Genomic DNA, 27981 nt, shown 5'->3' on the forward strand with positions numbered 1-27981 from the left:
AAATACGTATCTAATATGTCTGATGATTTTTGAAATAGTATTATCATCAACACGAAAAAACTACTTTTCGGTGAGTAATTTAAATGATAACTCATTATTTCTTGTGAAATTGAAATAAGTTTTGTGGAAGGTATATTCATGAAAATTCATTGTTACAGAGCCCCGAAGAAGAATTTAATTAAATTCGAAACGTCGGCAAGAATACAATTGATTTTTAAAGGAAAAATTGATCCTGTTACCCAATCAACCCCCTTTTTCAGATAATCATAAAATATGTTCTTCCGGTTTCAGGAACGTCCTACGTAACTGAAAGTTTTCGTGTAAGTTGAAACGTCAACCCCAAGTTACAACATAATATAAAAAGAAAATGTCAGTTGACTTGGTTACCTATATTCATCAGTTTTTGTCCACAAAATTGATTGATCAAATTGAATTTACTTCATCTCAATCCCCCTTTATGAATACGACAAAACGCTACGCTAGTTGCACACACACCGATTTTGGACGGCCGACTTTGTACTGGTCGTCCAAATTCCAATAGTGAACCACATGCGGGAACGGGACCTTGCACACACGCCGACCGGTGATCGTCGCCGGTAAAATACCGGTGAGCAGCCGTCCACTGCCACTGTATCGCCGGCAGTACCGGGGAGTAGTGGCGTACATGACTAAATACACTCTTGCATACTCACCGGTTTTTTACCGACTATTCCAGTCTCGAATGCTCGGTGAAATTGTAGTTACTACGCATTAACTTCGTTTTGGTAGTGCGTGCTAATTACGACAACAAAGCAACTGAGTGTTTTACCAATAAAAATTCGGTGAGTGTGCAAGCACCCGCTACCAATAAAATATCGGCCGATTTTATACTGGTCGTCCAAAATCGGTGTTGATGCAACTAGCGTTACGCAACTAGCGTTTAGTGCTTTTGAAGTTAGATTTGGATATTCATTTTTAGCTTATAACCAAAACTCCACCAAATCGGAACTGGTGAATTTTATTTTACGGCTGCTATCGCAAGAGAGATCGAAAAATGATCCGGGAAAAGGGACATCAGGTGTTGTGAGACAACCAGTTCATTAGATACCGCATATTTATACAGTTGCGGGAAGCAATTTTGACAGTCACCTTCATACTTTTTTTCATCCAGTTCCTTTCTAAATGCCGCAATCTTCTCCATCAGCTTCAGAAGCTGCGTATTGTTGTCTTGAAAAGACGTTATCAATTTATTTAGTTTTTCAAATATATTGCACAAATATGCTAGTTCTAGCAAAAATTCTGGTATCTGACGTTTTCATGACGTTCCTGTTGTGAGAAATGCTAAATTCTTCGTGTAATTCTAATACACAAAATAAGAAATTTCCACGTGAGAGCCATCGTGAATTGCAGTAATACAGAAGGGCTGTATATTCAGCTCCCAGATTCCTCCAAGTGCAAAGATGGGCAACACTTGTTTGCCGAAAATAAAAAACGGAGTCAACAACAGGAGCCAACCGCACATTTGAGGTTCCAGTTAGAAGGCCTAGCTACATCTAACATGACCACGTGGACAGCTATAGCTACCTGCGTGACATCCACGTACAGGATATAAACAAAGATATAGATGATATCGAGTGTGTATGATATAAATCAGAAATGAAACAACACATGGACATACATAACACTCCAAAAAAGGGGTAAACCGCGGAGTGTTTCTGGCTACTGGCCTCATCAGCGCGGTGCTGATATATATATGTATATATATGTATATATATATATATATATATATATATATATATATATATATATATATATATATATATATATATATATATATATATATGCTGAACTGGTTTTCCGGGTATTTGATCCGTGTATGTGATATTATCTCTAATTTCACCGACGTTTCGACAAAATATCATTTGCCATTATCTAGGTGTGCTCTTACGTGTTCAAAAGTTTTGATGACCTTGCTCAACTCACTTCTTACTATACTGGTAAAACGGTATTCGTTACGTGTTCAGATATAGAGTGTCCATAAACTCTACTACTTAAATGTTGTTGAGTTTTACCTGAGTTCTTCTTCTTCTTAGTTGACCTCATTTCCCCGTTAAGGTATCGAATATGAGTAGTAGGTAGTAGAGAGTTTATGGACACTCTATATCTGAACACGTAACGAATACCGTTTTACCAGTATAGTAAGAAGTGAGTTGAGCAAGGTTAACAAAACTTCTGAACATGTAACAGCACACCTAGATAATGACAAATGAGATTTTGTCGAAACGTCGGTGAAATTAGAGATAATATCACATACACGGTATATATATATGCGTGTTTCTGGCTACTGGCCTCATCAGCGCGGTGCAGCCAAGTGCAAAGATAGGCAACACTTGTTTGCCGATAATAAGAAACAACACATACGTACTATATATATATATATATATATATATATATATATATATATATATAGGCAATATCTGGTTTGTTGAAGGAGATACACAAAGTTTTAGGAGTTCATGAGAGCTATATTTTGATATAATTTTTAAATATACAGGGTGTTTGGTGTAGGTGCTACAGACCAAAATTCCATTTTTTAAAATAGAACGCCCTGTATATCATTACATATTCAGATGCTACGTTAAATTTCATGTTTAGTTTTGCTTAAAATGTAAAGTCTTGAGAACGACTATTATTTTTTAAAATATCTCATACAATTATTCTCTCTGCATCAGATCACATGAAAATTAGTCAAAATTTTGGGTGTTCGAAGTAATGATTTCAATTTTGAGTTGTTGAATTCAGTCAGGAATCATTTTGAATATGAAACAATTGCGAAATTGAAAGAGGTGTATTGGAAAACAAATCTTCAATTAATAACAATGTAAATAATATAACTTGATGAATCATTTCATACAAATGGTAGTTACCTAGAAATAAGTCATAAAAATTGTTCAAAGTGATGCCCATTAGATGTTATACAGGCTTCGAAACGTCGAATCACTTCTCTCGTACAAGTCGCTCTTATAATATCAGGCGTAATATCACTGCACGCTAGTCGAATTTTCATTTTCAAATCATCCACATTCAAAGGGGGAGTAGTGAAAACAATATCTTTCAAATAACCCCATAGGAAAAAATCAAGCGGTGATAAATCTGGGGAACCAGCCGGTTCTGCTATGGGGATATCTTCCATCAACTGGATCAAATCATTTTCTAGAAAATGGAAATATCGCAATCCATTGAGATTTTCATTGAAAAAGTAAGGTCCTATGATGCGGCCATTGAAGAATCCACACCATACATCAATACCCCAAGTAGTTTGAAAATTACTTTCGCGGACCCAGTCGGGATTTTCTTGAGACCAATAGTGACTGTTATGTCGATTCACAACTCCATTATTGTGGAATCGCGATTCATCACTCCACAAAATTTGACTAAATATGTTAGGACTTTCATGTAATATTACCTGAATACAAGCAATGAATTCAAGTCGTCGTTCAAAGTCCGTGGGTTTCAAACCTTGTACCAACTGAATTTTGAATGGGTGTACCAATTGAATTTTGAATGGGTGGTATTTATTTTCTTTCAGAATTCTCTGTACATTAGATTTACTCACACCGACTTCTTCTGCAAGAGTACGGATAAAAATATGCGGATGAATAATAATATAAGCCAACACATTGATCTCTAAATCTTCAGTTCTAACAGATCTCGTATGATGACGATGCTTTATAGTAGAAGGAAATGACCCAGTTCGCAATTTTTCTACAAATCTCAAAAAAGTCATTCGTGACGGAATTGGTCTGTCTGGAAAACGTTCTTGGTATAGACGTTGTGCTTGACGGCAGTTTTTCTGACATTTCCCAAAAATTAATAACATATCAATGCAATCACTTGGACTAAACGCGAAAGGCATACTGGAGTTTTCGCACAAAGAACACAGTTACTGTTTTGCAAAGAATCACTGAATCGAACTGACAAGTAAATACAATTCAACAACATTTGTTACTATGGCATCAACAAGCATAAGCTACTTGATGAAATTGTGCAATATAAAGCAATTCACCCTCAAGTTAGTCACATTCTCAAGAATTTCAATATTATATTCAACTGATATCGATATCGTATCGTAGAGGTGAGAATAATGGTTTGTATTCAGTAGTAGTCTAGTTCAATTTAATAAAAGATATAGACTGGATTCGTGTACGAGTAAATAAGTTTTTTGAAACTTTATATTTAAGGAAAAGTGCAATAACTCAACAACGCCGTAACCGAATTTCAAAAACCAAACATGAAATGATATCAGAATTTAACGTAGCATCTGAATATGTAATGATATACAGGGCGTTCTATTTTAAAAAATGGAATTTTGGTCTGTAGCACCTACACCAAACACTATATTCAAAAATTATATCAAAATATAGCTCTCATGAACTCCTAAAACTTTTGTATGAAACATTTTTGTGTATCTCCTTCAACAAACCAGATATTGCCTGTCACATAAAATGTGGGACACCCGGTATATATATATATATATATATATATATATATATATATATATATATATATATATATATAATATATATATATATATATATATATATATATATATATATATATATATATATATAAATATATATATATATATATATATATATATATATATATATATATACAGGGTCCTGCAACAGTGGCGCGGTGTTCCATATCTCTATATAGGAAGCAGATAGGAATCTAATTTTCTATAATATTACCTTATTGCTCGAGCTCGACAAAATAAAAATATTGGCGGTCACACAGGGTGTTCGATTTTTTCTGGGCAGATCCCAACTGTGTCTTTTTAAATGGCAACCTATATTTTTTATCGCTTTTTCGGTTTCTTCATAGAAAATAAAATAAACTTTATGTATATCTGCACTTCGAAAATATTGATGGTTTTCGAGATATCTAGCATGACAGGTTTTTTTTTTCCAATATTCGTCACTCAGAATATTTGAAATTATAAAGTGGTGCCAAGTCCAGTTGAAATTTTTTTTTGGTCGAATATTCTACATTGGTAACTCTCTCAAACGATATATCTGAAATCGACCTGTGATATACAGGGTATGAAAAACCGCTTGCCAAATATTGTAAATGAAAATTTGCAAAATCTTCCTTATATTAAATGGAACACCCTGTATATTATTGATCCATAAGAAGCGCCAATGAAACCTCTACAAATTTCATTGAGTATTCCCTATGGCTAAGTTCAATAGTTTTTCTTAAATGAGCATTTCTTTCGAAAAATGGTCATTTTTTTCAAAGCGAAATCCATTTGACGACTGATGAGAATATACAAAAAATACCCTTTCCTTAAAATATCGCCCATTCCTAAAATTACCTGTTGCTAGATAAACAAGTTGCGAATTACACCACAAAATGGACGTTCTTGAATAGTTACAATAATTTAAAAAATCTCGGAATTTGTGCCATATTCTTTCGGTCTAAAACAACCTTTCAGCGAATGAAATATTTATTGGAAATCAAGTAGTCTGGCAAATGACAGAACAAAATATTTGGCTGCAAATGAATATTGAAATTTTTAGTCAATCGTGAAGTTGAACTGTCGGTATAATTTCATCAGAATGTTGTTATCAAAAAGTGATTTGATTGATATGATTTTCATATTAGGTGAATCAGACAGGAATTGTTTATTGGCAAGTAGAATTTATTCTCAACGGTATCCAGATAGAAGGCATCCAGATGAAAGATCTTTCCGAAAGGTCTTGGGACGATTCGTTGAAACTGGATCTATTAATTATTCCAAACATGAGCGCATCAAGCCAGCTACTAATGAAGATAATGAATTGCAAGTTCTTCTTGCTGTTGAAGAAGATCCTAGTAGGAGTCAACGACAAATTGGGGAAATAGTGGATATAAGTGAGAGATCAGTGCAACGAGTATTGAAGAAACATCGCTTGCATCCATACCACGTTCAGTTACATCAAGAACTACTGTATGCTGATTTCGAGAAAAGAGTGAGATTTTGCAATTGGGCCATGAACAAAATTCGTCGAAACGAATATTTTTTCAATAATATTTTATGGTCGGATGAATCGACATTCCATAAAAATGGATTTGTAAATCGACATAATTACCATTATTATGCGACAGAAAATCCTCACTTATTGAGACAGGTGGATTATCAACATAGGTGGTCGATAAATGTCTGGGGAGGCATCATTGGAGAATATGTAATTGGTCCATACTTTTTTGAGGGACATATGAATGGTGCAATGTATCTCAATTTCTCACGAAATGATTTACCAGGTTTGTTAGATGATATTCCTCTTGACCTCCGCAATAGAATGTGGTTACAACATGATGGTGCACCTGCTCACTATTCGGCAGAAGTGAGAGATCATCTAAATGAAGTATTTCCCAATAAATGGATAGGACGGAATGGGCCTGTACGGTGGCCCGCTAGATCACCAGATTTGACGAAACTAGATTTTTTCTTATGGGGATACATAAAAAATATGGTTTACGTTGAGCCACCAACTTCTCCCGAAAATATGCGACTTAGAATAACGAATGCTTTTCGCAGCATCACACCAGCTGTCTTGCGCAGGGTAGAACAGTCTTTCAAACATAGACTTCAGCTCTGCATTCAAGAAAATGGAAGACATGTTGAACATATTTTATAAAAGTTTCATTATCAACCTTAATTAAACTCTCCCTTTTGTAGTTTTGTAATTTGCCAGTTGACAAATTTGAATATCTAAAACTCAAGCTCTGAATGAATATAATAACATGAAAAAAATAGTTATTTATAATGTTTCTTTCTTTTAACTTGTTTGGTTTGATATTGCACGATTCATGAGTGAAATTCTGCATCCAATGAAAAAATAATTTTCCATTTAGCAAAAAGTGATAGGTACATACATTTATTTCGTTAAAAAATATTTGTTTGGACACCTTCTAATGTACAAAATTGAAACAAGATATCTTTCGTATATTTTTATCAGTCGTCAAATGGATTTCGCTTTGGAAAAATGACCATTTTTCGAAAGAAATGCTCATTTAAGAAAAACTATTGAACTTAGCCATAGGGAATACTTAATGAAATTTGTAGAGGTTTCGTTGGCGCTTCTTATGGATCAATAATATACAGGGTGTTCCATTTAATCTAAGGAAGATTTTGCAAATTTTCATTTACAATATTTGGCAAGCGGTTTTTCATACCCTGTATATCACAGGTCGATTTCAGATATATCGTTTGAGAGAGTTACCAATGTAGAATATTCGACCAAAAAAAAATTCAACTGGACTTGGCACCACTTTATAATTTCAAATATTCTGAGTGACGAATATTGGAAAAAAAAACTTGTCATGCTAGATATCTCGAAAACCGTCAATATTTTCGAAGTGCAGATATACATAAAGTTTATTTTATTTTCTATGAAGAAACCGAAAAAGCGATAAAAAATATAGGTTGCCATTTAAAAAGACACAGTTGGGATCCGCCCAGAAAAAATCGAACACCCTGTGTGACCGCCAATATTTTTATTTTGTCGAGCTCGAGCAATAAGGTAATATTATAGAAAATTAGATTCCTATCTGCTTCCTATATAGAGATATGGAACACCGCGCCACTGTTGCAGGACCCTGTATATATATATATATATATATATATATATATATATATATATATATATGGTGAGCTGTTTTCTCGGGTTTCACTCCGTGTTCTGTTTTGGTCTTATTACCTGAGCTGCCTCTCCTGCCTCTGTTATTGTACCTGTATTGTCATGTGCCGAGTTTTGCTTCTGGGGTTGAGCGGTCTGATTGCTTGTGCGAAACGATAAAACGGATCTCCATGTTGATGGTAATCTTTACGCATCTTCCCTCATGTTCATATTATTAGGTCGTTTTTCAATTTCGATCTTATTGTCCGTTCTGGTACGAACGAAGTTGATATGTAGTGTCGGTGAAGAATTCTGCTGATTTTATCTGTGCAATATATGGTAGTGTGGTTGTTATGACCGGTGTATCTTGAGTTTTTTGTTGTTTCCGTGTGGTCTAGGCAGCCGATTTTATACTTCTTTCTGAGTATTTATTCATTTGAAGAGTTCTTTTGATGGTGTTCAACTCCTGTTGTCTGTGATCGTTGTCTGCCAGCCTCCTCGAATGTGTAATGAGTGTTTATGCCACCGCGTGAATTTGTTTTTGGTGGTGGTGTGAATTTGCGTTTAAGTACCTATTCGTGTGTGTTGGCTTTCGATATACCGTGTGACCTAATGTACCGTCCGGCTTTTTCATAATCAGTACATCGAGAAATGCGAGCTGGTTACCTTCTTCAACTTCTTTCGTAAATTTAATGCGTGGATGGATTTCATTCAAGTGATTAAAAAACCTGGAAAGTTCCTGGTGTCCATGAGACCAAATCACGAAGATGTCATCGACATACCTCAGCCAGAGTTTAGGTTTCAAGTGTGACGTTGCTATTGCTTCGGTTTCGATTTCTTCCATAGCCATATGATTTTCCGTTCTTTGTTTCGGGCTTCATTGCTGAGTGGTATCCTTAACATTCTATATATGAATGCGTTATAGGCAGCCATTTTGTGTGATGGTGGATGGTTTGAACTTGCGGGTATGGTAGAGCTTGTTTGTGTAGGTTTCCTGTATATTGCCATTTGAAATTGTGTTTTGTTGTGGTTATATCCTATGGTTATGTCCAGGTAGTTGAGTTTTGAGTTGTGCTCTTCCTCAATGCTGAAACATAGTTTTTGATTTATTTCGTTAATTTCTTTTGTTATTTGTTCTATTCTTATTCCATTGTTTTGTGATATTTACATTCCATCGTCAACGTATCTGAACCATTCTCCTTTTTCATCATGTGTATATTTCGGATAAATGCTAGATAGTCAGGATCCCATCGCTAGTCCATCTGTTTGTTTATAAATTTTCCCTTCAGATTCAAAATAATTTTGATTAAGTATTGTATTGAGACTGTGTTCAATTTGGTTAACCCTTTGGGTTGTCGTGGTATCTATTAGGTACCTCCTTTTTCGAATTTATTTACTATTTTCGTGGTAGTGGTATTGTTTTGCAACCAGTTCAATTGTGATCTCAAGCATGTATTCGTATCGAAATATTTTTTGTTTGAGATAATTCGGACTGTAAACATTTCTTTCGTACAACTTGAAAGAAGGGAAGTGAGGTTAGACGGTATTTTCGCGCATAAATTCATATTTATAAGTTTTGTGTTGGGATTTGTTTTTGCAGGTGAGTGAAATTCGAGGATATAATTTGTGTTATCATAGTCTACTTACTATGATATGAGTGAATCGTAATTCACAATTCAGTCTATTTTTTGTGACCATCTAGAAAGTGGTACCTAAAGTTACCACTGCACCTAATTTGCCTATACCTATACCATATGATTGCTTTCGATATGTTCATCACGGAAAAGTTGGTTCTTTCTGAATTATAATTTTTTTTCTCGTTTTCAGAGTGAATCATAGTTAGCAATGAAAATTAAGAAATTTAGAAGAAATACTGTTTTATCTATCAATGATATTCAAAATTTTTCATATGACGAAATTATGGAAGGATTTGAATTACCTTCGGGTTCAGAGTCTGAGCTATCAGATTCAGATTCAGATAGTAGTGAAGACCTGACTTACACAGAGTTGGCTCCGGTGAAATGTTTTCAGAGCGAAACTGGTATCGATCTGAAAGACGTACAAAAAATGAGCAAATCTCCATTACTTGAGACCAATGATCGATCTAGCATCTGTGATATTCCAACTTGTTCATTTCAAGCTAATGAAATGAATGTCGATGTAACGGAAAATGGCGATTGTTCCCTTTTGAATATTGGTAATATGAATAGGTCGAATGATGGTTCTGAGAAATAACATGAGTTTGAACTACTCGAACGGGAAGATGATGGATCTTCAGAGTCAGACTCAAACGAACCATTATCAGAGATGAAAAAACGGTTGGATGGGATTTGGGAGGAAAAGAAAAACAATCTAAGTTGAAAGATTTCACGGAAACTACAGGGCCAATATTGGATGATAATGTATTGACACCTTGTGACCATTTTCTCAGTGTTTTTCCAGATACTTTATTCGAACATTTAGTGTTTCAGACAAACTTATTTTCAACCCAAGCTGTTATACCATTCCAGCCAACAAATATCACAGAAATGAAAAAATTCATAGCCGCTAATATAATGATGGGTATCACGAAGAAACCTTCTTATAAAGATTATTGGAGTAGTAACATTCAATTGAGAGATGAATATATAAGTTCATTTCTTCCTTTGAAGCGTTTCAGCTGGCTGCTTTCCCATATTCATGCAAATGACAACCATATGATGCCAAGACGGGGTGATGATAACTACGATAAATTGTATAAGATCAGACCTGTGCTGAATACGCTTTCCGAAACATTCAAATCAACATACAGACCTACGCGTCATCAAAGTGTAGATGAAAGTATGGTCAAATTCAAAGGCCGTTCTGTATTGAAACAATATGTTACATTGAAACCCATCAAACGAGGATTTAAAATTGGGGTCCGAGCTGACGAATATGGCTATGTGTGTCAATTCCAAGTGTACACAAGAAAAATTCGTAGTAATCCAGAACTAAATTTAGGTGAACGAGTTGTAACCGACTTGACTAGAGATTTAGTTGGAAAAAATTACTTCATCTATTTTGATAAATTTTTTTCTAGTATTCCATTGATGGTAAATCTTTTGAACGATGGAATATATGCTTGTGGTACCATAAGATCAAATCGCAAAGGTTTACCAAGAAAAATTCTGAATAATTCCGAAAGAGGATCTAGCGTAGCTCTTTCATCATACAAGCACGAAGGTCTTTGTTTTGTGCAATGGCAAGACAAAAAGCCTGTCAAACTGTCACGATGGTACTGTTTCATCAACAGTCACAAGAAAGACACGAACAGGAGAACAAATCGAAGTTGCATGCCCACAAATTGTCAAGGATTACAACAAATACATGGGTGCTGAAGATCTCAGTGATATGTTCAAATCTTATTATGCCATTGATAGAAAAAGTCGTAGATGGTGGTTACGGCTATTTCGTCGATGTCAGCATAAGTAATGCCTCTATATTATTCAATCAAAGGAATTCGATGAAAGGACCAAAGATGAAGATAAAGGATTTCAGGCTAAGAGTGGTTGCAGGCCTGATTGGAGCAGAAATGGCCAATCCGCGAGGAAAGAAATTTCATCCGATACCAAGACGTTGCCTTTCATTCCAATGGAGCTACGAACTGATAAAGCTGCACATATGCCAGTGAGAACAACGAAACGCCGATGTGCCCATTGCAGCTCCAAAGTCAAACAAAAACGTACCTGTTGGATGTGTACCGTTTGCAAGCTACCATTGTGTCTGGGGGGAACAGAAGGGGAAAACTGCTTTATGCGTTACCATTCTTCCTGAAATTGATATATACGATTTTAATCTGAGCTTTTTGTGAAAATAAAACCTTATTCATTCACAAATTTAACATTTATTGCGGAAAGGTAGTATGCCGAGAGTGATAGTGGTATCCATGCTATACCACCATTTTTTTAGGGGTGGGGATAAATGAAAAAAATTAAATTTTATTTGATGTTCCTCACATACTCATTTGAAAGGGTTACCAACCAATAAATTATGAAGAAATTGAGAATTACCAATTTGCCACTCAAAGGGTTATGTAGGATTTGTCTATGTTTTGGTGTTTTAGTTTCTCAGATATGATGTTTATACTTTTGTTGACTGGTATGTTGGAGTACATGTTTTTCATGTCGAACGAGAACAGTTTAGTGTTCGGACTGACATTTGTCGTAGAGATTCTGTCTGTGAGTTCCATTGAATTTTTGATGCTGTGGTCGTTGATCCTGTTGATTTTATTTTTCAGTTCAACAAGAACAATAGTTCAAGATATAAAGGAAAGAAAGAGATGTCCTTCAGAACTTGAAAAAGAACAAGAACATTATAATAACACCGGCAGACAAAGGCAATGCGACAGTAGTCATGAATACCACGGACTATCAGAAAAAGATGATGAACATCCTCCAAGACGGTTCTTATAAACCATCAGCCAGAGACCCGACGACATATTTAGAGAAAACCACAAAGGCCAAAATCCAGTCTTTCAAGCTAGGTCGGGAAATCGAGCAGAAAACCATACCTCGAGAAAAGTCCAGCAAATGCCCGAAGTTGTATGGCCTTCCAAAAATTCACAAGACGGACGTTCCACTAAGACCAATAGTGAGTGCCATCAACTCACCGACACAAAATCTAGAGAAATACTTATCCAAAATCATGCAACCAAAGACGGAGCTGGCAGAATCTTATGTGAGAAACTCAGAGCACTTGGTGGATATCATTAAAAACATCAAACTAAACGACACCGACATCCTTGCCAGCCTAGACATAAAATCCCTCTACCCGAGTATACCCATAAACGAAGCCCTAGCCACCATTAGAACTGATCATAGCTTTCCGCAACATGTCACGGATCTAGCAGAGCACTTCCTTAAAAACACCTATTTCATATTAGACAACCAGATCTATAAACAGGTAGAGGGAGCTCCGATGGGTTCCTCCCTATCGCCCGTGATCGCAAACCTGTTCATGATGCACTTCGAGAAAGAAGCACTCAACAACGCTCGCCTCAAACCGACCCTGTGGAAAAGATATGTAGACGACATATTCATCATCTGGCCCCACGGAAAACAAGAACTAGACCGGTTTGTGACCTACCTGAACAACATCCATCCCCGCATCCAGTTCACTACCGAAAGAGAGGAGAACAGGCAGCTACCTCTCCTAGACCTACTTATAACACGAAAACCAACTGGCAACTTGGGTTATACAGTTTACCGAAAACCCACACACACCAACCGCTACCTACAAGCAGCATCACACCACCACCCTACCCAGCTACAATCCGTAGCCAACACGTTAATATCCCGCAGTTTCCGCCTAACAGAACCAACAAACAGGGCAACAGAATTGAACAAATGCTCTGCGACAAAATGGCTACGGACCAAAGATCATTCAAAAGGCCATCGACAGACAAAGAAGAACCAAAAAACATCCACTAGATCGACAGAAGACTCTCCACACGACAGACAATCTGTGACACTACCTTATGTCAAAGGTGTGACCGACAAAATCGGGAGAATACTAAGACGTAAAAACATCCGGACAACCTACAAACCGCACAAAACGATATCCAGTTGGCTGCCCAGACTGAAAGAGAGAATTTCCCAAGAAAACCAAGGAGTATATAGCATCACATGCGAGGACTGTGGTCAACAATATATCGGTCAGACCAACAGACGTATATCTGCCAGAACCCAGGAGAACAAAAACTCGATAAGAACAAAACAAACCTCCTCTGCCCTCTTTCAACACCATCTACAAACAGGTCACAAGATTAATTTTGAGTCCACAAAACAGATAGCACAGCTACAAAAGCCAAGAATTCGACAAATCAGGGAAGCTATCGAAATCGAAAGGCAAGGCCTCATCAACATATATATATATATATATATATATATATATATATATATATATATATGTCGAGAAAGGTTAATGCTATCATCATCTAGGCTATATATGTAGCCCTGTAATTATAACATGTTACTGAATACACATACACCAAATTCAACCGAAACAGTTAGTACCTTCAACAAATATGATTATTATTTAATTTTGAAAAATTATCTCCTTAATTTTAATATTTTTGTTTTTGATGAATTCAAGCTCAAGATTTAAGTCAAACCAGTTTTTCACTTTCGTGGCAACATATGGTTGTTAGGGGCATGCTATGAAATTTTGATTTCATCAACAAATAAAGTAAATTTACCTTGGATGTTGACAGACGATAGGTCATTAATGTAAACTTTGTGAGACCTTCATTTGATTATGAAGTGGTTTTGACCATCTGGGTGTGATCTGCTAGTAATACGCAAACTACTTGAGACTCAATCCAGTTATTCCGTATCTACTGACTTTTCGTAAAATATCTTATGGTTCACGCAATAAAATCCTTTGGCTTTATCACAGAAGACCGCATACATTGTTTTTTATCATTTATGTTGGAATAAACATTGTACAGAAATGAAAGCATGCTTGCTTTCGGAAACCAAACTGACAGTCACTCATTATTTCGTTTTCATTCAGAAAGCAAAGGAGTCTTGTAACCAATTTTTCTATCAATTCAGCCATTGAGAGAAATTGTACGAAGACGCGATGGACCATTGATGACCTCTCCCTTTGGCAATGCTAACACAATTGACTTCTTGAAAAAAAACTGTAAAAATTCCTCCTCTGTTTAAAAATCTGTTTTTCCGTTAAGCATCTGTCGCACTCCTTCGAATGACAACCCTCAGAAGTCGAAACTTGCGCGAGCTAAGGATTAACGAGATCTTGCCTTCTAACGTGTTATTTCTAATACGAATGAATCATTTATTAGACAAACTAATATACCGAGTATTCTTATACGACTTATACGATTATTTTCTAGAATTTTCATCGAAATTTCATGCAAACAGCTAGACTTTTATTTTTTATGGAAAATAATGTTTCATGCAGTTGGGTAATATTTGTGTCATATAATAATAAAGATATTCGTAACTTCAATGTTCACATAGTCTAAGACAGTCTTTTCCAAAGTGGGCTATAACGTCCCCATGTGGTCGCTGGAGGCCTAGAGGAAGGCGGTAAGGAGCCCAGAAAAAATTGGGGGCGCTGATGTGATTTAAGAGTGACAGGCCCGGTTTTGCCGGGTATGCCTACAGACACGTACGCTTTATCAAAATGTGTAATGACAGATATGTTTAAAGGATTTCTGCTCATTTCATTATATTTAGAAAAGGGCATGAAAGGTTTGGACGAAGAGATTTTTTGAGAAAATAAAATAACTTTTCCAAATATTATTGTGTGAAATGTCATGTTTGAAGGAGTTTTATTGAACTTCTGCACTGCATAATGCTCACTGAAATTCAAAAATGTCTTCGTCCGAACCTTACAATGCCTATGTAGCTTACAATAAGACACTCAGTTTAAAAAAAATCATAAGATTTTTTTTTTTATTTAAATTTTGCGACGACGTGTGTAGCTCTCACTTTTTTTTGTTAGTACAGGTTTTCTACGTGTTAGCGACTGCGATAAAATTGACACAAAATGTTTTGTTTTCCATTCCACAGCAGAAGCTTCACATCTTGCTTGAAAGGATCGTCTTCAACAGTAATTGATCCGTTTTCCACCTATGTGTTTACAAATGATGGAATTAAATTGTTAAACAGTATTCGTATCGACATTATATAATACAATTTTGGAATGCGTAGGAAGATATTTGACTGGGACCATCATTATTTCATATAAAGAAAATGGAGTGGTAAAGGACCGTCCGCTACTGGGCCGCCTGTCGCACGCAGACCAGAGCCGGCAGGTGCTGGGCCGCCGGAGGGTCTATATGGAGCTCCGTCCTCGCTTCCCGAGTTCATTCCCGAGTCCGGAGCGTCGCGGGTTCCCTGCATTGCTGCGATCTTCCTTTTATGCACAAGATCTCCGAATTTATTATATATTCCCTATCAAACTAGCTGTCTAACGGGCTGGGGTACAACTGGCCACCACGATGGCACTGGGCCGGACCAGAGGGTTCCCTACGGTCCCTAAACCTAGCCGACACACTATCGCGGTTTGACCTACCTAACTCCCTAAGCCCGAAGGAAAGAAACCGCCTCCGGAGGCGCACGGCCGGTTTAAAGCCCCCAGATATCAGTGCAATGGGACAGCCCACGTAGACTGCCCCTTAGATATGCTGGGTGGGCGTACCCTCCGATGTATTCAAGCCTGGGTAGGCCAAATACGTCCAAGAAGGCCGGCTAGTGGGTCCCTCGGTGCGGCGTGACGCCGAAGTAGCAGGTTGCGAATTCTTTTTATAAGGTAGTCCTAAAAAGGACAAGTTTGAACTAACAAGTTCAGTTTATAGTATGTTTGCAGCTCCTGATAGACACTGTTAGGGTTTCGTTATCCTGTAAATCTCCTTGGTATAATAATGGGAACGTATATGTATACCTCGGTATGTATATATATATATATATATATATATATATATATATATATATATATATATATATATATATATATATATATATATAGATGTATAGTTGGACGTCCAACCTCCTAGGAAAACTCCTCTTTGGAAAAACTCCAGTGGTGTTGTTGCCTTGAAAAAGGCAATTTCGGCAGTTATTTATATCGAATTCACTTCGGGAAGTAATTTGGGGTGTTTGTTTTTACTTCCCCAATCTCAGTATAAAGAAACTACTGCCGAAGACTCCTTTACAATTCCAAAAGATGTAGCTAGCCAACTTCCAATAATTCAGGCCGTCGAAACGCTCGATGTGTACTCTACTACGCTCAGAGTCAGACTCACCTGCTCTAACCTGCGAAACCGTCTATATTTATCCCTAAGTGGCGCGCGCGCGTAGGCTCCGCCTACTAGCTATCCTTTCTTTCGTTTTCTCTGATTCGCTAATCTTCGTAATACATATACTGAAATATACTTATTTGTTTTTACTTGCTCAGCCACAGCTTGTTAGGTATGCTGTGATCGAGCAGTTAAATGAGATAAACGAGTTTGTGTATGTTTGTTTTATTCCTGCCGGTACTTGCTGTATTTCAATGCTTCCACGCAGCGTACCCCGCTTCGTAATTTTTTGTTATTTCCATAAGTGATTTTGCGCACAGTCATTAAACAAGTGTGTACTTAAGGTTAACACTTCACTTACGTATTTGTGAAAACGAAATTATGTCGGAAGTTGTTTGGCCACTCGTCAGTGCAAGGTAGTGTTGATAATAGACACTACCTTGCACTGATCAGTGGCCAAACAGTCCGAAATCGGTCTGCAAGTGTGTTTCAATAATTGAAAATCGATTGCGGCAGTTATATCGCGAACACCATATGCTACAGTAACTTCACTGAAAAATCCTGCACGGACATCCGTCAGACATAATCCAAAGTACTTCGTGGTATTAGCCAAAGGAGTAGTTGCTTTCTGATACGTGTCAATTCATAACCTACAGTGTAGGTAATTTGAGACTGGCCTGAACAAATTGCTTTTTCAGATAATTTAACTAAAACATGTGTTTTGTTCTGCGTAGGTTATGTTTAGGTATCCAATTAAAATAATTTTTCTTATGGAGATTATTCAGAAAGAATATATTCCAGTTCGTTAAGTAGTTGCAAAGCATCACTAGAAGGTAATATGTAAAAACACAGTTTATAAGTATTCTTTTCAGAAGAGTAACTTATGATTAAATTCATCTACTGTAACCAATTTGATTCAATCCTGTATTTTTCGAAATATCGGTCCTCCCATCAACACCTTTCTTCTGGTAAAAAGGAATCTTGTACGATAAAAGCGTGACTTTTCGTCTTCAAAAATTCAAATAGGTGCTAGTGAGGAGTTGAAGACAAGTGTTTTCAACCCAAACTTGGGAGGTACCCTTCGAGAATGACAAATTTTCTCGAATGAATTGACATACTCCGATTTCTTCGGTAGTATGTTATATATTATTTTTACCTATTTTTTACAGTTTCGTTGAAATTTTCAAAAATAAATCGAAAGAAACCTCAACTACAAATTTATTCAAATTTATTCACAAGAAATTACAAGATTTTATTTTAGGAAGTAAGTTAAAGAGTTTCATATCCATATATAAATTTAATATTTGAATATGAATTCGCAAAATGACCTTGCCTTTGACTGTTGGTTGTGATTTACGCTTTTTCTTTTAATGCATTTCTGGACAGAGGTTGTTGACGTTACAAGTCGACTGTGTCGTTATCTGCAATAACTCGATTTATATAATCATGTCAAATCTGGTATATTTTATTCTTTAGGGGACGTGGAGAAATTTTTTCTTAAAGTTATTCCACAAATCTGATAGAATAAGTACATGAAGAATATTTCATTTATAATAATTTAATAATGAAAAGAGAGAGGGAGAGAATGTATACAGCAATTACATTTTTTTTGCATTTCGAGGTCCAGCTCGTGTAGAGGTGCGACGTCGGATTTCGTATGTCTGGCTAGCTGGTTGTATGCTCGTATCTGTTGGATCAGTTCCTTCAGCTGCGCTGAGAAGGAAGTCCTTGTGGTAGACTGGCCTCGCCATGAAGCCATCCCCATGCCTCTCTCGGCTTTGGACTGGCCCCCTGGCCTTCCACCACCCACTAACTCTTCCGTTAGGACGCCAGTTTTGGACTCCCCTCGGACAGAGTACGCGCCTGTGCGTACAACCTCCTTCTCCTCCCAGGTACCACTAAGGGTTACATTCTGGGGGCATCGCGACGCCTGGCGCCGGACGTCCATTACTGCGTCGTATCCTAACTCAATTTTTCCATTTCCGCGTTTAACGCCCGCCGGCGACCCTAGTTTGAGTTCTGCAACTTCAAACTGTCCAACGTAGTTTCTACCTAACGCCCGCCGGCGATCCCTCGATGAAACATCCCACGTTGGAATATTCCTCTCCGAAATATTCATCCTCTTCACTTCCGAAACACCTTGTGTTTCGGAAATCCTTTCTACGTTTAACGCCCGCCGGCGACTTTAGTTTGTGTTCTTCAACTCCAAACTATCATTCCACGTTTCTGCGTTTAACGCCAGCCGGCGATCTGAAGATGTATCCCTCGTTACTTTCGAAAGGTGGAGGATTGTTTTCGAATAATTGCATCTGCAGAAATGCGGAGAATCAAATCCAAGGACAGAAATGCTGACTTTCCCTTGATAACAACAATTTCACAATTTTGACAACATTTCGACAACTAAATAATCAATGATTTCGTGGTCACTCGTTACTATTTTCCAAAGATTCTGTCGATTGAGATTGAATGAAAAGTAGCAACTAGAATAGGAATCAAAGAGCATAAAAACATCGGGAATGTCCATTCCAGAATCAGAATCACAGCAAAAAATCGTAGCGTTTGAACACTCTTTGGAATCATCCTGTATTACTTCACACCAAGTCATACAAGGAATACAACCAAGGAATACAACCCACATAAATCTGCGCCTGACCTTTTAGACTTTGATGGCCTTTCGGATTTAAATATACCATTTATTTGTTCATTTAATTGCCATCGAGTTGGAGTTTAACCACCTGACTCTTTCAACTGAATTACCTTGTGGTGTTATTGATAAAATCTGTTTTGAAAGAGAACGCATATCCAGATTTGTTCATGGATTCAACAATAAATACGATAGGAAATGAACAGTATTGATTGATAGTAATTTTTGCGATGGATTCACAATCTAAAAAAATATAAAAGTTTTAATGGAAGACTTTTTACAGTTGTTTTAGTTCACTTCGATAAGTTACTGCGTAAATAAAAAGTGTTTTTCATAAAGAAAAATATTCAGTTTATTAGTAACTTGTATTTATTAATTTTGGCTTATCTGAAGAAGCGAATATTGCAAAATGAAAATACTGCAAAATTCATCTTAGCTGTATAGTTTCTTAGCTTTATTTTTGCTAAAGAATATATTGAATACGACAAGTAACTGATAAATAGAACTTTTTTTTGTGAAAGATACTTGAATTTACACAGTATCTTATCCGGGTGGAGGAGCGCTACAGCTTAACGAGTCGTATTATACCGGCTGAAAATCATAACAATAATAGTTTTTCCCTAACACATAACAGCTCCGAACGTCAGCGTCTCCGTTATCGGTGGAGCTAAAAGAGACAGCATGAAAAAGTCATTGGAAAAAATTTACTGTGATGATTTTTTTACCGAGTAAAAAATATTAAATCATTGTTTCAATGGCATTTGAATAAGATAATCGTCAGATGTATTGACGAGCAATCTACGGTATCTACGATCTGATAAAAAAATAATCAAATCGTTGAGCGTAGCGTAACCTGAGTGACTATGCAATACTACGCCCAACGATTTTATTATTTTTTCATCTGATCAATACCGTAGATTGCTGAGGAGAGTGGTGTGATGACTGCTACCAAGGAGCTTCCGAATTATTTTCAGTGCAATATCTACATCAATATCAACTTTTTTTAATTAAACCGTCTAACATATATTTTTACTTACTTTATTTTCAAGTTTTCAATTTCTAATTGTTTTACCCAATTCTTTTCATTCCGTTTAGTTCAATTAGTGCCTCAGTATTACAAGGTGATATATAATCTGCGGCCATCTTGAATTTGCCACTTTTTCAAAGTGTAGGTACTACTGTTCTACCAATCAAGCCCTCTCATTTGTTATCCATATCAAGGTACGAGGGTTGCCTTTTATGTTTCGGGATTTGCCAACCCTAGTGTTGCAATCTGGCAACTGACAGCTCTATCGTAAAGTTGGTAATTTTTGAGCTTATACGTACTCAGAACGTTTTGACATACGCGCGCTATTTGTGTTGTTTACAGTAACTCAAAAGATTCATCTCGGCCCAAAACGAATTAAATCGTGAACATTTTCATGCGATTATTTTTCACAACTTTCGACGTGGATTAATTCAGCAACAGTGCATGGATGAACTTAATTCATGCCCCATCAAGGACCAGTGTTTATCGATGGTATGGTGAATTCAATCGTGGTCGTAATTCACTCCAAGACAAATTTCATGAAGGTCGTCCAAAATCAGTTTTTGTTACGAAAACCATTGATGCTGTGCGCGAACTGATATTGCAAGATCCTCATGTGACCTATCGTGAGATTGAAACAACCTTAGGCATTAGTAGGACCAGCATACATTCAATATTGCATAAACATTTGACTGTCAAAAAAATTTGTTCGCGTTGTCAATTTGTCAATCGCTCGAAAAAAGGCTCGTGTCGATTGGTCGAAGGAAATGCTCAAAAAATACGATCGCGGTGCTTCGTATGAGCCCAAAAGTAAACAACTGTATGGCTGTTTCAAGATGAGCCAAATCCAACAAAATTTGTTCGCGCACGAAGCATTTCCAAGCAAATGATCGCCTGTTTTTTCGGAAAAACTGGACATGTCGCAACCGTACCACTAGAACAACGCAGAACAGTCAATTCTGAGTGGTACACAACCATGTTTGCCAGTTGTCTTCCAAGAAATCAGGAAAACCAACCGCTGAAAACGGATCACTCTTCACCACGACAATGTGAGCTCACACATCGGCTCAAACAACTGCATTTTTGAGCACCCAAAACATCGATTTGATGAGTCACCCGCCTTATAGTCCTGACTTGGCACCGAATGGCTTCTTTTTATTCCCGCACGTAAAAAACAAACTGAGAGGTCAACGTTTTTCGACACCTGAATAAGCGGTTGCTGCATTCAGAATGCATGTTTTGGAGATACCATAATCACAGTGGCAAAAGTGTTTCGACAATTGGTTCAAACGCATGCAAAAGTGTATAGATCTTCATGGGAAATATTTTGAAAAACAATAAAGTGATTTTTGATTATTGAAAATTGAAAATTTACATATAATTTGCGAAGTAAATCATCTGGGTGAACTAGAAGTTTGTCCTCTCTAAAGCTATTCAAGTTCTTCATTATAATTTTTATTCCATTGTTTCAGATTGTGCGAGTACATCTTATGTAAGAAATCGTTTATTTCAAAGTGGTTGACAATGTTTCATGGTGAATTTCATTAGTTCGGACTTCGAATCAATAAAATTCAAATGAAGAGCTGAAAATAACAATTATATTAAGGAAAAAACCCCTGAAATGAAATCAAAATAAAATATAAGCAACAATTGAAAATTGAACAATAAGAATTAAATAGAAATTGAAAGATTCCAAGCCTGCCTCCCGTCCAACTCCCGTTGGGCGGGAGTTGGCCATTTTCCGCTTGAATATGGGTTTCCATATGTTGCGTATTTCTACGCTGGCTTGGCTGAATGCGTTGTTGGACAACATATATATGACTTCTTCTTTGAATTTCTTCCTGAACCAGTATTCTTCTCTATGGATATTCTCAGCTCGGGACCACTTGATGTTATGTTGATGAGTCCAAACATACTCTGCTATTCCCGATTTGCTAGTTTCTCCTCGCTGTGTGTGTATTGTGCTCGAAAAGGCGGACTTTCAATGGCCTCTCAGTTTCACCGATATAGGACTTTTCGCACCCGCATGGTATCCGGTGAATACAATTCTTGGAATCGCAGTTTTAGTTTGGTAGCATGGTTTTCGTGAGGCTACAATGGATAGTGTTTTGGATCTCAAGCAGGTTCTGATGTTGTACTTGAAACCAGTACCATCAGAACCTGCTTCAGATCCGGAAACACTATCCATAGCAGCCTCACGAAAACCAGGCCAACAAAAGTGGACTGCGATTCCAAGAATTGTATTTACTGGGTACCATGTGAGTGCGAAAAATTCTAAATCGATGAAACTAAAAGGTCATTGAAAGTTTGCATTGCCGAACATAAGAAACACACACAGCGAGGAGAAACCAGGAACACTGGTTCAGGAGGAAATTCAAAGAAGACGCATATATGTTGTCCAACAACCCATTCAGTCAATCTAGAGGAAAATACGCAACATATGGAAACCCATAATCAAGCGGAGAACGGCCAACCCCCACCAAACGATCAGCTCCCGCCAAACCAGTGAAGCGGTGAGAGGGAAGAGGTCATCTCACGGAGGAATAAGTTCATTCATCACCCGAAGACAATTGTGGATACTAACAAATGAAAAGTCGTGAAGTAACTTGGCTTAAATTATTTCAATTTTCATTTCTTGTGGAAGAAATAAGAATTTTTTATTGACCTTTCTTGAAATTTTCATGCACAAAATTGGTTCCCAAGTAAATCTTTGAAAACTTAATTGATGGCAGGAATATTCAGAGAAATTAAATTTAATTTACATTCCAGGTACTATTCCTCAATAAATTTAACTTTTTCACAGCAAAATATCTATGATAATATTCATGGAAAAGTCATGTTTTATTTTGATTAAGAATACAGGAAGAGGTGATTTGAATTATTCAAAATAATTTTGAAAAATGATCAAGATTACGACGCATGTTTCGAAATTATACTCACTTCTGTTCAGAATTCAATACCAAGAAGACTCAAATATGTAACCCTATCTGTGCAAGTTTGGTTCCATTCGTTCTTGAGTGGCTAATAGTTAGTGATGGCGGCATTGATGTGGTGGTTGGAATTGAAAAATGTGACAAACGTTTTTTATTTTTGTTACTATGTTTAGGTGTACATATTTGATACTCACATATTGCAAGTCCAAAGTCTAGACTAGTGATAGTATTCCAAATTGTGATGAAAATTTAAGGAAGGTATTTTAGGCAACTTGAAATGAATGAAAGATGATAGTTACTCCCAAATCAGGAGTGCGAGGAAACGTTTTCGGTTAGTTAATAACTGTGCAGAATGCATTCGCAAAAAATCGGTTTTATCACCGCAGTATCAATTTACTGCAATTTTCAATTAATTATCCTTGGTAGATTATTTTGTCGAGAATATGATATGTTTACCAGAAGTCTCTGCTCTGTGTGGTTCGAATAAAGACAGCATACTTCCTTACCTGACTCAACTGTATAAAACTACCAATGTTATATCTGTTCAGTTTTTGGTGCATTTATTGCATGTGTTAATTCAAGTTACATGTTAATTCTCCTCATTATACTTGATGAAGATATGAAAAAATTGTTAATTTACGTGTTAATTACGTGAAATTCAGAACTTTGAAGAACACTACTGTTAGATTTGCTAAGTACTCTGACTCGATTTCTTATCGTTCAAAATTTTTTTTCAATTGCTACTGGTAAGAGAATAATGAAATGGCCCTGTCATTCGACTATAATCTGTTCAGAAATGAGAGAGACTATAGAAGGGGCAAACCGCGGACACGTGTTTCGGGCTATTGGCCTCATCAGCGCGGTGCAGCCAAATGTGAAGATGGGCAACACTTGTTTGCCGAAAGCAGGAAACAACACATACGCACGGAGTCAACAACAGAAGCCAACCGCACATTTGTAGTTTCAGTTAGAAGACCTAGAATTCCTAGGCTACATCTAACATGACCACGTAGGCAGCTATAGCTACCTGCGTGACATCCGGGTTCAGGATAGGTTTGCCCATATTTTTTGAGTGTTGTGTCCACGAATTATTTCATTCTTGATTTATATATACATATATATATATATATATATATATATATATATATATATATATATATATATATATATATATATATATATATGTATATATATTAGTACCATAAGGCGTACTGCATTCAAATTATTTACTCTCAACGAATTAAGTAAATGAATTTATACGACTATTTATTCTTGAAAAATATCATTCATAACAAACAAAATAACAAATCTACTATGACAAATGTTGAAATATGTGCAGTAGTAACCAAGACATTCTCCAACAAATAGGTATTTAGTTGAAGGGGATTAAAAAAACATTGTTTTTTCGAAGGCGATATAAATAGATATCCCTTTGAATTATACTGTCAACAGACACATCGCACCCATCAATAAGACCGACTTGGCATTTTAGCGGGATTATTCGTGATATTCTTAAGTTTACTTCGAGAGCGCGTTGAATAAACGCTATACAGCATGGAAGCTAGTAATTGTCACCATTGAATATAAATGAAAAAACAATTGTATTAATGTATATAATTCCTTAAGAATACAATATCCGCCCGAAATAAAAAGTAAGAAGGAAGTAGTGCAAAAATGCGCGAGTATAACCGGTGTCAATAGATCGATAATTTTTAAAATTCTCAAGGAACTCAAGTAAAACAACAACTTTTTCGAGCCGAAAGTATCCACTGGTAAAAAGTGTTTGGTTATCGATGAAGAAGTGAAGAATTCTATTAGGAGAACAGTACACTTTTTTCACATAAAAAACGAAATACCTACATTGAATAAAATTCTGTCAGTTATTCGTGGAGACAGTTTTTTTCCTGATACAAGAGGAACTCGATTATGGATTACATGAGCTGACTTTCACTTTTGGAAAGGAAGATAGAGAAAGCCTGTTAATAGAAAAATCGGAGATTGTAGAATGGAGAAGAAACTATTTAAGAGAAATAAAGAAAGCCAGAGCACAAGGTAAATCTATTTTTTATTTGGGAAAGATGGGTCAATGAGGGTCATACCGTCTCGAAGGTTTGGCAAGATCAGTACATCAAAAGTGGAAGACAAGCCTTAATGGAAGGTTGGTCTACTGGTTTGAAAATTCCATTTGGAAAAGATCGTCGTCTTATCATCACTCACATAGGCAGCAATGAAGGATTCGTGAAAGACGGATTGATGGTGTTTGAATCGAATGAAAATGGAGACTATCATCAAGAAATGGATGCCACAGCAGAGATCCGTAATAGTAATGGGTACCACAAGTTACAACAGTAGACGAGTCGAGAAGCTGCCGTCGTCGTGTTGAAAGAAAGCAGATATTACTGAGTGGTTACAAATGAAAGCTATTTCTTTTGAATCGACCATGTTAAAGTATGTCAAAATTGGTCAGGTATGTCGGTTCTTCGGTTGCCGCCTTATTACTGTGAATTGTATCCAATACAGTTGATTTGGGCTCAAGTTAAAGGATTCATCGCAAGGAATAATGAGACCTTCAAGCTGTGTTAAGTAAAGAAATACCTATACAGTGCTCTGGAAACAGTCGACCAAAAAGCTTGGGAAAAATGTATCCACAAAACAATCAGAATCGAAGTAGAGATGTGGGATCTGGATGATCGCATAGACTCATTATCAGAAAAAATTATTCCAGTTGTCATAAATCCTGATGAAACTGATTCATGCAGTGAAGAATCATTCAACGAATCCCTGTAGACTTTTTTCAGATTAAAGTTATCGCAATGTCTTATTCGAAGTAAGTATTCACATTGAATCTATAAAATTGTTTCTGAATCAACTATAAAATCCAATAAGGAATATGAATCTTCATTTCCAAACCAACAAGAATACATAAAGTGTATCTCTCAGTGCAGCCACACTTTTCTACTTTCTGAAAATGTCAAAGTCGAAGCCGAAACGTCGAACAACGCAAAATTTTTAACGCGGTTCAACTCGAAATCAGATGTTCAAATTTCTAACCGCCGAAATCTATTCTATTTGTATACTTATCTGGTGATGTTTTGAATACTTTATCCATCTTCATTATCATACCGACGATCAATTTGATATTATCAGTGTCAATGATAATAATAATATCAAATTTATTTACATCAAAAGACGAATCATAACTACAAATTATAATGTATTGATTTAAATAGGTTGGATAAAGAAAATGGATAGAGTCTTTGAAACATCGCCAGATGATACATATTCATTTTAATATGCAAAATTTTTTAAATTCAAGTTAATGACAAATTTTTTGTCCAAAAAGCTAATTTATCAAATGCATTAACTTTTTGCCCTTTCTATATTTGTATTTATTTGTAAATTTAATATTCTGATTACTTTATAGATCTGTAGAAGGTAACAATTCTAAATAATAAAAAACTATTTCAAATTTAAATTGTCTTTTCCAAAATAAAATATCCAAACAAAATTAGTTTTCACCATATTTTAATTATCTTCTCATCATACAGAATATATCAATGGAAATTTTATATTAATACCCCCAGTCCGATGCCTATTAATATTATCTCAAACGTAATATCAGAAAAAACATCGAGCGGTTCTATTGGCGATATTTTCGCATTCTTTGTCGGTGTTTTCGCGTTCTTTGTCGCATATCTCTATTTTAATGGTTCGTTAGCGGCGTCCTCAAGGGATATAGAGGGTAGACATATCTCAATGATTTTGTGGGTGAATTGCAGTGCTATTTGCTTGAGACGACTATGTTGCTTTCTTTGATGTAGCGACATGTTTGCATACTTGAAATTCTTTTAATCTCAGACGATACTGAACGAACTATAACTAGGTATGGTAATTTGACATTACCAAACATGAAATTACTCAGGTGAAATCTTTCACTAGAAGTTATCAAGTTTGACAGAGGGTGTAATATTTTCAACATGTCGTATTTCGTGTTATTATATTTAATGAGAACAATCAACTACGCAACAATACTTCATTTCGCATGATTTGATTGGTCGTTTGGTTGCCATGTGGGAACAAGATTAATATCCCATTAGCTGTGCATTGATACATTATTATTAAATTGGTCACCTATCAGCAGTTATTTCAGCATTCCAATGGTTTGAGAAAATGATATTATGATTCATTGTCATTTTTGTAGCCACACGGTAAATTTACTTAGTAAAGCTGTAGTAAATGTACTTCAATTGTAAAATAAAGGTGGCAACCCTACTTTTGCTTGCTCAAGCAGTCCTATGTATAGATTGTCATGTTTATTAAGTTTCTGAATGGTCATTCCTACTATCTTTTAAGTAACCGACGATGAAGATACAAATGTCATGATGCAGAGAAATATATTTTCGGAAATTCAACAAGAAAGTGAAATACACATATAATTCAAAATGAATAAGTATCGATGTTCATATTGTGACAGTTGAAGGTTGAAACCATATTAATGTTGCTTGACAAACTCCAAAGAGTATTTTGTTATGCAAAATTCTGCTAGTGATACACAATGAATGATAATGTTTTGGGAAGAGAGAAGCTGGTGTTAGAAATTATTCAAACATTTTCGCAATTATTGTATGAAGGTGATTTAATTCGCAATTATTGCGATGAAGGTGATTTAATTCCGTTATAATCTACATAATATAAGGTTACAATACATTAACATTATGAGACCAGGAAAGGTAGGTGCCAAAGGATGAGAAAAATTAAGAAATTGAGTTTGTATTAAACACGCCCGAAAAAGCTATTATATAGACTTAATTTTCTTAATTAATTGTGTCAACAATTCCATCACATACAATTTGAATTGTTGTAACACTTGACAAAACACTAACAAAAATATTTTTTCCTCAACATTTTCTGAAATTTTTCGGAAAGACGGATCGATTAAATTT

The 27981-nt window shown here is 36.2% G+C and overlaps 2 protein-coding genes across 4 annotated transcripts in view; both read left to right on the forward strand.

The window, feature by feature from the left end:
• Positions 1 to 27981, forward strand: part of LOC111514388 (very long chain fatty acid elongase AAEL008004) — a 201237-nt gene that overhangs the window by 119820 nt on the left and 53436 nt on the right. The window lies entirely within an intron of this gene.
• Positions 12021 to 15677, forward strand: LOC141481219 (uncharacterized). Its single transcript, XM_074172421.1, has 2 exons — positions 12021 to 12739; positions 15386 to 15677. Exons 1-2 carry the CDS (start codon positions 12021 to 12023, stop codon positions 15675 to 15677), a joined length of 1011 nt encoding a protein of 336 aa, XP_074028522.1.

The sequence above is a fragment of the Leptinotarsa decemlineata genome, unplaced genomic scaffold (genome assembly GCF_025532065.1).
Source record: "Leptinotarsa decemlineata unplaced genomic scaffold, Ldec_3_MD MMD2_tig00000090_RagTag_RagTag, whole genome shotgun sequence".
NCBI classification, from domain to species: domain Eukaryota; kingdom Metazoa; phylum Arthropoda; class Insecta; order Coleoptera; family Chrysomelidae; genus Leptinotarsa; species Leptinotarsa decemlineata.